Source organism: Aphelocoma coerulescens, chromosome 12 (assembly GCF_041296385.1).
Source record: "Aphelocoma coerulescens isolate FSJ_1873_10779 chromosome 12, UR_Acoe_1.0, whole genome shotgun sequence".
In the NCBI taxonomy this organism is placed as follows: domain Eukaryota; kingdom Metazoa; phylum Chordata; class Aves; order Passeriformes; family Corvidae; genus Aphelocoma; species Aphelocoma coerulescens.
In genome coordinates this window covers 6,096,871-6,110,735 of record NC_091026.1, presented here as the reverse complement: position 1 = coordinate 6,110,735, position 13,865 = coordinate 6,096,871, and the positions used below count along the sequence as shown (strand labels likewise).

Sequence of the window (13,865 nt, the reverse complement as noted above, 5' to 3'; positions counted from 1 at the left end):
AATTCTTTCTGGCTTAAATTCAAAAATCTTTTCCCAGTTCCCAATTTTTAGTTGTTTTTGACTGGTTAAGAGAACCCACACCCCTAAACTAAGCAATATAAAGAGATTTACTTATTTGAAACTTGCAAGTCAAGTGTGTTGTAAAGTCAGGGGTGTCTGTAGCCCTCAGCTGTCTGATTCCTGCTGTGTGCATCTCTTGGGCTTTTGTGGAGGTTGGTGTTTGTCAGCCTGTTACAAACAAGTGTTTGAGGAACTTAAAGAATCACCAGCAAAGGTATCAGTAAAAACCAGATTTAATATTAAGCAACAGCATGACAAAGTTAATTGGCAAGGGTAACTACTACTTACTAGGTGGTTAAGGCACATAGAGAGTTGTTGCTGGTAGTGAAGGAGATGGAGTGGCTGATCCAGCAAGGGTCAGCGTGGTCAGTCTGGCGTAGATGTGTGTTGCAAGAGCCAAAGGAAAAACCTCTGAACAGAGCACTTGGTGTTTGTCAGTCTACACCTTTACCTGTGTGTCTGCACATGGACATGGTTTAAGTTCTGCATTTTAAATCTTGCACTAAGATTTTCCTACATAAGAAGGGAGGTTTCATCTCAACCCCCCTTGGTGTCTTCCCCTGAGTGCTTCAGTTATGGGAGTAGCTCACCCACAAGATGCAGGAAGAGAGCGGCAAGGGTCAGGCTGAGAAAAGGATGTTGGAATGTTAACAAGAAGCAGAAGGCAAGACTGGGGCTTCCTGTGGCTCCAGGGAGCTCCCCCAGGCCTGCCTTCAGAAGCAGCCTTTTCATCTCACTGCCCTTCATGCTGCCCTTCAGAGGGACAGCTTCCCAAATAAGGGCTTGCTGACTTTCTGACCAAAATAGCGGCTGCGTGACAAAATGCAGCACGGAGGAACGTAACCTTAATCCAGGCATCATTGTGTACAAGAGACAGGAATTTTATGAGCTTCCATAGCAGGTCGGTGTCAGGTTTGTTGTTGTCTGCTCCCTGCACACATGGTGGTTCTGCAGGGCACTGCCTGGACATCAGTGACCACCTCTTGCATTTGCTAACCCTGCCACTCCTCAGTTCACAGCTTCCCTCCTTGTACAGTTGTCCCAGCCCAGAAGGGAAAGCTGTGAAGGGGAGTTTGTGCTGATGTTGCCTCTTGGTGAGTCTCCATCCACTTTCTCCTGTCTTGTGAAATCGTTTAAGTTCTGTTGGTGAAGTGAGGTTGGAGGCCTTTTCGGGGGCATTACGTATACACAGCCCAGGAGGGGAACTGGCAGCTGTGGCCCACTTGAAACTATTCCTGTTACACGGAGCTCTTCTTTATCTTTGATATTCAAAAACTTCAAAACTCATGATTAAGTGTTTGGTATCCTGCAGGAAGACAAAGAGCTCGAAAGCATCTCAGTGCTTAACAACTGCTGTACATCAGCTTATACATCTCATGCTTGCTGCTGCTGTACATCATACTTGCTGCAGATTATTTCTCCCCTTTGCAATTAAGAGGACTCAGTATCAAGTTCCAGTTTGGCTCCTTTCTCTGGTTTGACTTAAAAAAGAAAAAGAGCAAAGGGCGTGTAACCAAATACCAAATCATCTCGTTTGGCAAAGGTGAGCCATTGCTCTGAAAGCCAAGAGCACAGAACTGGGGAGGGGAAATGAAAACCCTGCAAAATGCTCTGATGGGGCAGAGTATTCACTGGGGACATTGATGTTCACAGTGACAATAAAAAGTAGGGCTGGACGTCTGTTGCTCTGTCCCTCTTTACTGCCTTTTAATAGTGTAGTCAAGAAAAAGCAACAGAGAATGAGTTCTGCTTTGCCCAGGTTTCAAGGCTGTTGCAGGTGTTCCTGCACCACAGGGGCTTTGGCTTGGTGAAGAGTTTACCTGTTGTACCTTAGCTCACATTACACTGCCACTGCCCTGCTGGCAGATTTATGCAGAGGTTTTATTAGGGCAGTGTGTACGAAATTCCATCAGAGCTTCCTGCATTCACTTGGTTCACATGGCAGAGTTTTACTGAGGGCTGAAGAGAGGCCTCAAATACACTGATAAAGTTGCAGACCAGGGCAGGAGTTAAATCTACAGCAAAGGCAAGCAGATAAATGGCCTGATGGCAGGGTCTGGTGGCATGGGCTACTGTCATCTGCCTTCTCAGCTCCTGTCTCTGCTGGAGGTAAAAGCACACAGATCTAGGGAGTGTTTTAGGGACCAGAAAATTACTTTTTACCTGATTTATAAAAAAGTTATTTCAATTGCTTTTTTTTCCTCAGACAATGAGGATTTGTGTCACATTCCTTAAATGCTTTCGGGCACCAGAAGTTCACTACACATGCAGTGAACTGCGATTTGGTTTGCAGTTGCACAGATACATGGACTCCTCAGGGTGGTTTTCATTCACTGTTAGCACATTCCCTGTGTGGAGGATCAGTGGTGAGTGTTTTTTCAGCCCACTCACCCACTCGCTGGCCTGTCATGTCGTGTTACATTCCTCGTGCAGTTGTTCCCATGTTTTAACCAACAGTGAAATCCACCCACAGCTCCTCACCCTGCAGCATTTGCTGTCTGACTGGGAAGACAGGCAGTGTGTCAAGGCAGTCCAGCCTGGCAGAAGTTTTCCTGGCTTCCCAGCCTCCTGTTCTAAGGATAGAAAAAGCCTAAATAGTCCCAGTGTATCTGCTCTTCTACTGACAAGTTTTGAAAGCTGCGAGACTTTTGTTCTCTCTCTCCAGCCACCACCTTCCCTGCTTTACTCTTGGAAAAGGGTGGGCAGCCGGTGAGGCTGTGGCATTCTGCTGCCAGTGCCATTGAGCCAAGGGGGAAGACCCAAGGCACAGGGCCAGGTGGCTCTTTCCAGCCCTCCTTTTCCCTGGGTCACAGCACAGTCCAAGCCACCAAACTGACTGAAGGGAAGGAGTTAACCTCTTTTTTTCTCTTGTTCACCCTCCAGGGAGCCAAAGCCTATCAGTAAGCAGTGGATATCTTGGAGAAGTCCTTTTTGGATGCTGGGATTTGGCCCGGACAGAGGAGGATAAGGGGGCTGTCAGTGATGCCTGATGTGATGTGAGTGCAGGGGTGGGTTGCCTGTGGGCTGGGTGGCTGTGGGTGTGGGGGTCACCCACAGGGGTCACCTCAGCTCCTGGCTGAAACCCAGGTACTGGCAACTCTCTGGAGGTTCCCAGGCCTGGGGTAAAATGTGAGGACGTGCTGTGTCCTCACAGGTTTCAGTGGGAAACAACTGCTGCTGCTACACTGGAGAGGTGGGAAATGTTTCTTTTTCATCTCCAGGCTACAGATCTGTTGGAAACAGAATCTGTTAACACCTGGGAGCATTTCCTGTCACAGGGTTCTTAGACCTAGCATGTTTCCATTGGCTTCTGGTGCACCTGTAGTCCTGCTGAATTGCAGTAGCTGTGGCATCAAGGGCTTGGAACCCTTGGGGAGACCCCTTTGAGTGGGTCAAACAGATGTTTGCATTAGAGCTGTTTCCAAAATACCTTGGGTTTCTAGCTGACAGGTTCATTTTTTTAGTTTTTCTGTTGTTATAAGCCTTGTTTGAGCAAAATATTTAGTGCTGCTTGTCCAGAGGAAAGACACAGCCATGTCCTTCCAGCTGCCCACCCCTCTCATGCCTGTTTTCACCTCAGGCCCGTTTGTCCTGAACTGCAATATTTCATTATTGCTATAAATGGGATTGCAATATTTCATTGTTTCTATAAATGAGATTGTGTCACAGCTGCTTTAGGGTGTTATTTCCACAGAAGCAGGGGGAAAAAAAGCTGGTTTGGGGAGGAAAGGCAGAAGGACAACGCAGCAGACCTGGGGCACTGGCCCAGCAGTGTGGCCACCTAGGGCTGAGGGCAGCATCGCCAGGGCTTGCACCAACACAGTCTCGTGCCTTGCCCTGCCAATGTTTATTTTGCTTGGGTAAACGATTGACTTTAGCAACACGACTGCAATGTGTGACTTGTGCTGAGGCTGTAATTCGATGGGAGGAGGCAGCTATGTGCAGGGAGAGCTGCTAATGCCGCAGGAATGCTGCGCTTCCTTGGGATGAGAGGAGACAGTGCTCGGGGCCCCTGGGGACAGCTCCGTTCTTTGGCCCTGCTGTCACCCTGCACCTGGGAGCTGAGACTCAGAGTGGGGTTGTGCATTTCTCAGTAGCCCAAATGGATGTGATTGCTCAGGGAAAATTGGGTGTCTCATTTGTTGTAGTGAGGCTCCCACCCAGGGCTACAGGAGGACTATGAGGGCCAGCACCTGCCTCTCACCAGGCTGGGTGAGACAGGAAGGAGCATCCAGTCCAGCTTAGGAATGGCTTTTATTCATGTTTCCAAAGCAAATTGAGGTCTTCTTTCTGCACATGCCACAGGGTGCCAGTCAGGCTGGTGAGGAGGAGGAGGAGGTGTACCCTCAGGATAGCCAGGTTGAGACTAGGGAGCAGAGGAGCTGTAAGGATTTCAGTGATGGCTGGAAGTGGGTTGTAATTCATATTCCATTGCTAAAATGCTGTCAATGCTCCAGTTAAACCAGCTGGCACCAGTGCGAGCTCCTGTGCCTGCTCACCATGGCAGGGTGAGGAGATGGAACATGGCAGCTCCCCACTGAGCACCCATGGCCCTGTTGGATGGACTTTGCCACTGGGCTGGCAGCAAAATACCTCCTTGGAGGCTGAAAGCTCCAACTGTGATCTCACCTTGCCAGAAGTGGCCCCCAGGAGTGGTTCCATTAATCATGAGCACACAACAGGGTGAAGCTGTCACTGAACCTCCAAGGAATGACCAGCTGAGGCACTGGGTATTAACAGGTTTTATTTCCCCGGGCCACCCTTCTCAGCACTCAGTCTTCATGCCAGTAGCCAGGGGACTTAGTCGAGGAGATGAGATGCAGAGCTGGAGGGTTTAGGAGATTCAAGCTGTCCCATCTGGCCTCAGATTTATTCAACCCCCTTCATAAACTCCAGGAACTCTGCCAAGGGGAAGACATTGGAGACAAGAGGTGTGAGGTGAGACCAAAGTGCCCTCACAGCTGCCAAGTGCACTGTTGGCAGCTTTTCCCAGCCCTGTCTCCTTTTCCACCCCCACAATATGCGAGAGGCCAAGGGGGGGATCGCTACTGCTCCTCTGACTGGTGAGGACTCCTTGTGACTCCTGCTGGAAATGTCACCGGAGCCCAGCGTCACCCTCAGCTGCCACCAAAACACTGGAGGTGAGTGCCAGGGGGGAGGACACAGCCACTGACTCAGCTCAGAAATGGTCAGGGGGTCATTTTGTCAGCATCACATACAAAGATACGGCCCCTCAGAAATGGTGCTTGTGTTTAGGGGGCAGGAGGGGACTGGTGAAAAGTGGCAGTGCTTCAGTGCAGGTTGGCTTTCACTGTAAGGGGACAGTTCAGGCAGCCCCAGGTCCCTGCTAGTATTTCACAATCATAAGAACCCCCCCATCCCTGTGCACACATGCTCCTGTCAGGTGTATTGCGCAGCACTGCCTGCGTGAGCTCGTGCTCATCTGAGAAGGCAACCAAGACCATGGGAGCTGCCCAGGGGAATGACCAAGGGCTTGTGACCAAATCACATGCAAGAAGGAGTCCTACCATCATAGTCAATCCTGCCATCGTTGTTTTTATCCCCATCCTTCATCAGTTCTTCTATGTCATCCTCGGTGATGGTCTCTCCTGTTGCCTGCAGCATGATCTTCAGCTCCTCAAGGTCGATGTAGCCATCGGCATTTCTGTGCCAGGACAGAAGAGCTCAGGACCAGACAGAGCTGCTGGGGAGGGGGGAGCTGGGGTGGCTGCACCTCTCCCACCACCCCTCCACACTGTGGTCATGGTTCTTACTTATCAAACATCCTGAAGAGGTCTGAGAGTTCCTCTTCGGTTTTTCCTTTGCTGTCATCTTTCATACACCGGACCATCATAACCAGGAATTCATCAAAGTCCACAGTGCCGCTGCCTGTGGGCAGAATGGACACCATCAGCTGGAGCTATGGGGGTGGACGGGCGGTGTCAATGGGGGATCACACTTCCCTTCAGCAAACAAGGTCAAACCTCAGGAGAGAAGCCCTGAAGCAAGAGGCCACTCTCAGGATGCTGAAGTGACTGAAGCCCTTCTCTGACCTCATAAGTGAATTTTTACCTTTCACAGTCATTTTGCCTTGGCAAAAGTCCTTCTGGAAGCACCAAAGAATGGAAATTCCTGCTGTGGAGATAACCTGTCCATCTCAGTTCGGTATTAATATTGAAAACTTCAGAGGGCAGGTATTCATGCAGTGTGGTTTTGTATCCACAGTACAGTAGTGTTGTTTTCAATCACTCAAGATATTGTCCTTTTTTGCCAGATTTTAAGCTGCTATTTTATTTTCCAGTTACTTAGTATTTCTGCCCAAATGCCCACAGTGAAGATTTTGCTATGTGTGATCATCAGTACACTGATTTAATTGATATTGACAATTAGTTATGTGGGGGGTGTGTACACTAGAGCAGTGAGAGACTTTCCTGATGACAGAATCCTCTAAGTAGCATTTCTGAAATGGCAGTTCTTCAGCCTATATTTTGTTTTTTTAAAGGATCTGTACAATTTCAGAGTATCCCCCAAAATCAATTCAAGCAGTCTGATCATTGTAGGAATAAAAATTTTCATAGTTTCTCTTTGCCTGGAAATTCCCTGAAGGAACCATGCTGAGGTTTGGTGGATGTCCTTTGAATTCACAGCACTGCAGATTGCTCCCCACAGCTGTGACTGTCCCCAGCATAGATCCTGCCAGCACTGCACAGATGGCCCCCACACCTCCAGATGTGGGGGTGGTGCTTGGGAGAGTGGAAGAAACCCAAACCTCTCACCGTCCTCATCCACCTCATCTATCATCTCCTGCAGCTCCTCAGGGGTGGGGTTCTGCCCCAGCATCCTCATCACCTTCCCCAGCTCCTTGGTGCTGATGCATCCATCCTCTGCCCCCAGCACGAAGATGTCAAAGGCAGCCTTGAACTCTGGAGAGAGAGGGGAGAGGAGATGTGAGGGGGTCCTGCCCTGCACCTTGGCCCTGCAGGCAGGGGGTTCACCCCAGGCACAGCCTCCCCTGACTGTGCACCCCAGCAGTGCCCAGGCATGGCGTGGTGGGACACCCATGCACACCACAGAAACTGCCTTGCTAGAAATGCTGGTGGATCAAAGTCCCTGGGTCATGCCCTGCCTTGGCCCATCTGGCCAAAGCATTTTCCAGAGTGTTACTGCTGAGGCAGGCTGGGCTGCTGGCTGGGGAGCTCGACTTTAGGCTGTGGTGTCAGGTTGAAGATGCACCTACCACTTTTTTGCTCTTCTGTCAGCTGCTCAACCTGTAAGGAAAACACAGACACCAAGTCATTTTAATTTTGTCAGCATCACTAATTGCTAAAAGGACACATTATTTGTTCAACAGCCTTTGCCAGGGTCAGCCAAACCTCACAGAGTCAACCTCATGGACCAGGGAATGTACAGCCAGGGGGGTTTTGACACCACAAGTTTTTGTAGAGGTTCTTCCCCTTAAAAAAATTATTCACATCTCTTTTGAAGCAAACATCACTTCTCTAGAGTAGTAGATGCTAATACATGGCAGAAATAGCCTTTGTACAAGCAGGGGAAGCCCGCTGGGAAAAGAATATGCCTCTGTCTACCATGTGGAGATAATTTCTTGTTGCTGGCAGGTTTCACTGCAGGATGGCTGCACTGCTGAGGGCTGCTTGCATGTGGGCCAATGCCAGATCAGAGATGGGATGTGCTTGAGACATCCCTGGGGACAGAGAGGTGGACAAGGCTATCCCTGGTAGTTGTTTTTCAGCCCTAGATTCAGGAAAATCCTGCCCTATCCAGAGCATTAACTGCTCTCCTTCCATCTGAGGCAGTGTTACTACAAAGGTGTCTGTCTCTGAAGGGAGCTGCTATTCCCTTTAGCCTGTTTGGGAATCTCTCTGAAGAAAAAGCCTGTGGAGCCAATAGGCATTAGCTGACGTGGGCTGGCAGACTGTTCCCAAGCTCTGCCCTGATTCAATCCCCACAGACCATCAGTGGGAGTTTATTAGTTAGCATGAATTAATGAAAATAATCAATGAGGAGAGCAAAGGGGAATCAGCTCTGTGCCATACCTGTTTAAGTGCATTTCTCTCTTTGGCTTTGTTCCTGGCACTGCTTATCTGAAATTGCTGACCTCACTAACCTGTCCAACTGCCCCTTTGGTAGCATCCATGACAACATTGACTTTTCTTTCCTATGCTGGTTCAACAGCCTCTCTAGATCCAGCCAGGCAGGACCCCATGTCTGCCCCATCTGACCCTACTAAAGTCTCCTTGCTGCCATCGCTGTGCAAGTGGCCCCCAACACCCATCCCTGCCATGTTTTGTTTGGGGCAGAACCCTACAACCCAAGGTTGTGGCACTGTCTTTGAACAAAAACTGATTCTTTTGCCCTGAAGAGCAATGGTTTTGCAAAAGCCCGCTGGAAACCCTTCCTGCTTGCAGCAAGAAGCAAGGACAGTACTTTTCCTTAGCAGGACAGAGCCTGTGGGAAGCAGGCAGAGCACTTTATCCCACCCCCCATGCTCCGGGAGGCGAGGACTTGTCAGAAAGCACTAAGGACAGCGGCAGGATTTTCCTCCACTGCTGGAGGAAGCCCAAGACCATTGTGTCCCTTGTGCTGCTGAAGGCAGGCAGGCAGGCAGCTGCCAGCCCCCTGTGGACATTGTTTGGGCAGAGCAAGGGCAGCCACCACCACGATGGCCACTGCCACGTCCTGCTCTGTAACATGACACTCTTGGCGCAGTCGCTATTTATAAGCCTGGGTGAGCGAGGTGCTGGAGATAAAGATGAGCTCCCCGATTGTTCCCAGGCTTTGGTATTTATCCTTGCAGCCCTTTATCTGGACACTTGTCCCTGGCACTGTTCTAAGCACCGCTTAACAGAGCCTAAAAATATTCCCAAAATAGCTTCGTGTTTGCACACCCTTATCTAGGCATGAGTGGGTAAGATGAAAATGCATTGGGTTCTCTGGCTGCACATAGAGGATTTGGCATAAATGTAGTATTAATATATGCTATCAGCATGCAGAAAATAGAAAACTATTCACTTTTGAAGCCTCCTTGAGTACTAAAGTGATAGATGTGCTGTATGTAAATTAAATGCATTGTTGCTATAGAGACATTTTTGTCACAGAGATGTCTCTTGAGCTGTTCATAATTCCCTCTGGACATGGGTGCTGTTTGCAGCCTTATGCCTCTTTTCTCTCCACATCATTCCAGGAACAGATTTCCCTGCCTGCACTGTGGGAAGGCAAGCTCTAAGCTCACAACACTGCAGCAGCCTTGGTAATGCCAAATCTTCCATATTTTGCTTTTATCAGCTCTCCTCTTCATCCTGTGCTTCCCTTTGAAGTCAGACAGGGGAAACTGAAGTTCTTCAGTTTTTTTTCCCCAGGTAAATGTTTTCTTACAGCGGGAAATAGATCCACAAAAGGGCTGTTTGTCTCAGCTGTGCCTGGCTTGGCCTTGTTTTGCCTCTGTAAAGGTGCTGGCAGTTAATGCCCAGGACTCAAACCCTACATTTACCTAATTAATGGGCATGTGGTCCCTATACAGTGAGGAAAGGGCCTGTGCCTTGAGTCACAGAGAACATATTTAATTTAAAACCTTAATTAGAAAGGCCTGGATGTTCTTTGGTTTTACAGGTTCCGTTTTTCTCCCTTTTGGAGGTGTTGGTTGGGGGACTCAGCCTTTCCTGAGCCTTTTCACACAATCAGGATCACTACAGGGGTTCTATTTTCTGACATTCAGGGCTGACCAAAGGACAGGATGTGTGAGCACTGGGGGTATTTTTCTTCAATTACCTACGAAGCACTATATTCCTTCCCTGTGAAAACCTTGGAATTATAATAAGACTTGTATGATGCATTTTTTGTGATGTTGCTTAAAATCAAATTTGATCAGCTGTATCTTTAAGAGGTGAAAAAGCACCAAAAAGTTCTTACTGTAAGTCCAGTTATGGATGCAATAGCAATCCACACAATCCAGAATCTATTTTCATCCTTATTCCACTGGCACATCTCTGTCTACATTACAGAATAATGCAGTGTTCCTATTACAGACCAAATAGTTTGGGTTTACACAGTGAGCACAGCGTGCAGCTGTGGAAGTTAAAATAGCCTAAGGATGCTCCACGTTCCCCAGGGCATAGCTCACATTCTGGATTCTGCACAGCACAGAGCAGGAGCAGCAAAGCAGAGGAGGAGGTTTGGGAATAACGGAGAAAAGGGTTTTTTAAAATCCCCCGGAAAAATATTCAGCTGAGGGGGGAAACATAGCAATGTTGTAAAGCAGAGTTGTAAAGCACCAGAAAAAAGAGGGTGAGGTTTTAATCCATACAAATAATGCTTATTTCCTGGGAAATCCTGCTCTGCTTTGTCTGTTAAAACCAGGAATCATCTCTTACGCCATGCAGGTTTTATTGAGATTTATAGCTTCACCTAGGAGCCATATCCCTGCTTTACAGTGGGGAACCAGGGGTCGTTGTAAATAATTTAACAGCAAATTGAGAGTTTCACATTTGTAAGAGGAGTGTGAAACTTCCAGAGCCATGAGAGGGAAGGGTCTGTGTCATGGATGAGAATGCTGACTAAAAGTTGCTGCCCTATTATTATTTCTCGTTTCCATTTCTCCATCGAATTATTGCTATCACAGCTTTGGGAAATCTACAACAGAAGTCCCAGCGCCGTTTCAGACCGCCCTCCCCAACCCAGAGCCCCAAAGGGAGACACTCACCGCTGCCTTGTAAATGTCGTCCATGGCTGGAGCGGGTGGGCGAGGGGCCGGGGGCTGTCACGGTCGCTCTGCCGGCGCTGCCCCGCGGGCACGGCTGATATAGGGGGGTGCCGGCCCCGGGGGCTGGGACCAGCCCACGGCAGCCCCGCATGCCCAGCCCCCCAGGAATGCCTCGCCTGCGTGCCTTGGGATGGGGACACCGCCGAGCCCGGCGCTGGCACGTCCGGGGCCAGCCCCAGCCCCGCTCCGCGGCAGCTGGAGGTTTCCTCGTGACTTTGTTGTGGGATCAAGCCACCAGTTTTCAGCAAGACCTGCCGAAATTGCTGATATATTGCGATACTTGGCTGTCCTGGCTGGACCCGTGCCATCCTGTCACCTCCACCTCCAGAGTGTTTCCTCTGGGACCTGCGTTAGAAAGATTATCCTGTACCAAATAGAATTGGGCATTACTGGAAAGGCACATGTCCCAAAATATCCCTGTCCAGCAGCAAATGTCCCCCGGGACAGTGGGAACAGCGGGTGTCAGGGCCCCCCGTCCCCTCTGCCGGGTGTCCCCAAATCCGTGGGGGACTGGCAGCTGGGACCGATGCCCTCGGGGCAACCGATGCCGGGTGCGGGCAGGCGCGGAGGATGGGGGGAATGTGCGGTCCCAGTGCCACGGAGAGAAGTGTGGAGACAGATGGAGCTTTGCCCCAGTCTTCTGTTTTCAGCTGGGGCTGCAAAAGGTGGGGATCAGCTATCAAAATGGGGTATCAGCTCTGTTTGATTCCAGGGATAATTCTCGGTCCTTTAGGAAATCATGACTCACTTTATCCAACCATAAGCTGTCTTGTCCCCACTGCAAATGGCTAAAATCCACACTCCTGGATTTACTGTGGATTTACCATGGATTTACCCTGCCATGGTGGAGAGCAAAACACACCAAAGGCCTCCAAGTGATGAGCAGTTTTGTCAGTGCAGTGAAAAGTGTTTTAATCCACAGCAACTAAAGCCAAACCTCTCTTTTTAATGATTCAGGACTCCCTCTTGTGTCCAGAGGGGCTGCAGATGATTCTGACACCTCAGAGTGGCAAAGTTGCACCTCCAGCTGCTTCATTTCAGAATTAGTTTGCAAAACGGAAAATACAATTAATGCAGCTGTTAGTTTTCATCTTTTCTAAAAATCCCCCTTTAAGAGGAATCACACTGCATGGCAAAACCTGCAGTCCCTATGGAATGCCCAAGCCTGAACAGCATTAACCAGGGACCTGGGTGGTGTCAGCACAAAGTGGGGAGGCAGGTGAGCACAGAGCCATCCCCACATCACATCCTCCCAGGTTCTGGGTCCTGAAAGATTAACTCACTGCACAGCCTGATAGGAACTGTGGTCCTGTGGGCACCTGCTGGCTTTGATTTGCCCAGGCTTCAGCCCATCCCTGCCTCTGCTCAGCATGGGGGTGGCAGATGGAATAAAGAGGAAAACTTGCATTTAAGGAATTGATTTTTGAAGCAGTTAGTCTTCCTAATTGGAATGTATTTAATATTTTGGTTGCCTTGAACATATGAAAGGCAGAAAAAGCTGCAGAGGGAAGCAGCTATTTTGTTAAAGGGCACCTGTCCTTAGGTGAGGGCACAGGCTGGGATGGAAGTCCCACTGTCCCCCAGAACCAAACCATCACCCAAAACCTCCTGGGCAACCCCACAGAGACCTTCCCAAGGAAGTGCTGCCCTGAGGCAAGCCCCAGCCCCTGGCTGCTTCTCCCCCTTTGGGATTCACTGTGGAGACAGTGGGGTGGTAGGTGCCAGCTTTGGGCACTACCAGGCACCAGGGCAGGGGCTGAGGAATCACGCCTGGCCCTGGCCCTCCATCCTGGGAAGTGGTGGCTCTGAGTCACCCCCTGAAAACAGCCCCTAGGATGCGTCAGAATTTATTTAGGGTCAATGTAGCGCAGGAGTGGGGGCTCTAACCTTGCCTTTAAAAGGTCTGCTGGAGAGAGCTGGGATGAAATTCAGGTTGGGATGTGGAGGAAGGGTCTCTGTGTGCTATGGGGAAATCTGGGCTACTGCCACCCTACGCACTGGCATGGGAAAGCTGCACTCCTGTGAACATCTGCTGCGAGCAGAGACTTACAAAACAGCTGAGCCCAGAGGAAAGGCTGAAATCCCATCTGGCAGCGGGAGGTGATGTTCCTGCCGGGGAAGGAGGTGCAGGCGAGTGGCATCATGCCAACCCCTGCCTCCCCATCGGCTGCCTGGAGACAAAGCTTCCAGCATCCCCTGGCTCTCGTAAGTTGTTTGCTTACAAAAGAATTGGCAATTGGGGTTTTGTAGGGAAACCCAGAGCCTCTGCCATGCAAAGCGCAGGGGGTGGCTACTGCAGGTATGGGGTGTTCTGAGGGAAAACCATCCTCTCCTGCTGCTTCCTTTGCCTCCTCACATGAGCCCCATGGCAGGGAGGGAGCGTGGCTATCTATAGCCTGAGGAGGGCTGCCAGCACAAGTGCCCTTAATCTGGGCATGGCTGGCTCAGTGGCACACCGGCTGTCACTGTGGTTAGTGCAGCCTGTTAGCTCAGGCTCCAGCTGCATCCTGACATGCTGTCCCACTTGTCAGTCAGTCCGTGGTACCAAGACAACTGGGAAGCTTTACAGTACTTTTTTCCTCCAAAACCTCGTTTCAGGTTTTCATTTCCAAGCAGCTGTAAAAACCAACCCACTGCAAAACTAGCAGAGGCATTCTTCAGGTCAAATATAAAGAAATAAAAAGCAGAAGCCCAACTAAGTTGCAATTTTATTTGACATCAGGGATGTTTGCAGGGCTCCTTGGGCTGTGTCAAGGCTCCAAACTGCAGCAAAATGTTCCAGCATCCCCCTTCCCTGCCTCAGGCACCTGGCCCTGAGAGAGTCCAGACCCAGCAACAGCAAAATTCTTTAATTTACTGCTTCCTAAGCCCTACTCAGAACATTTTAGCTGAAGGAGGCCCCATGTGCCCCCTTCCCCAGCCACATTGCTCCTGTTGTTGTCTCTTCACTGCCAGCCAGGACAGGGCTGTCACACTGTGAGCCACCTCTGTGCCTACAGCCAGGAACTGCTTTAGGAGGAGGAGACAG

At 49.9% G+C, this 13,865-nt stretch overlaps 1 protein-coding gene across 1 annotated transcript; it reads right to left on the bottom strand.

Annotated features, from left to right (window-relative positions):
- Positions 1-4,784: 4,784 nt before the first annotated feature.
- Positions 4,785-10,881, bottom strand: TNNC1 (troponin C1, slow skeletal and cardiac type). Its single transcript, XM_069027567.1, has 6 exons — positions 10,778-10,881; positions 7,298-7,328; positions 6,837-6,983; positions 5,835-5,949; positions 5,589-5,725; positions 4,785-4,961 (listed from the first exon to the last, which is right to left on the bottom strand). Exons 1-6 carry the CDS (start codon positions 10,799-10,801, stop codon positions 4,930-4,932), a joined length of 486 nt encoding a protein of 161 aa, XP_068883668.1. The 5' UTR covers positions 10,802-10,881; the 3' UTR covers positions 4,785-4,929.
- Positions 10,882-13,865: the final 2,984 nt, after the last annotated feature.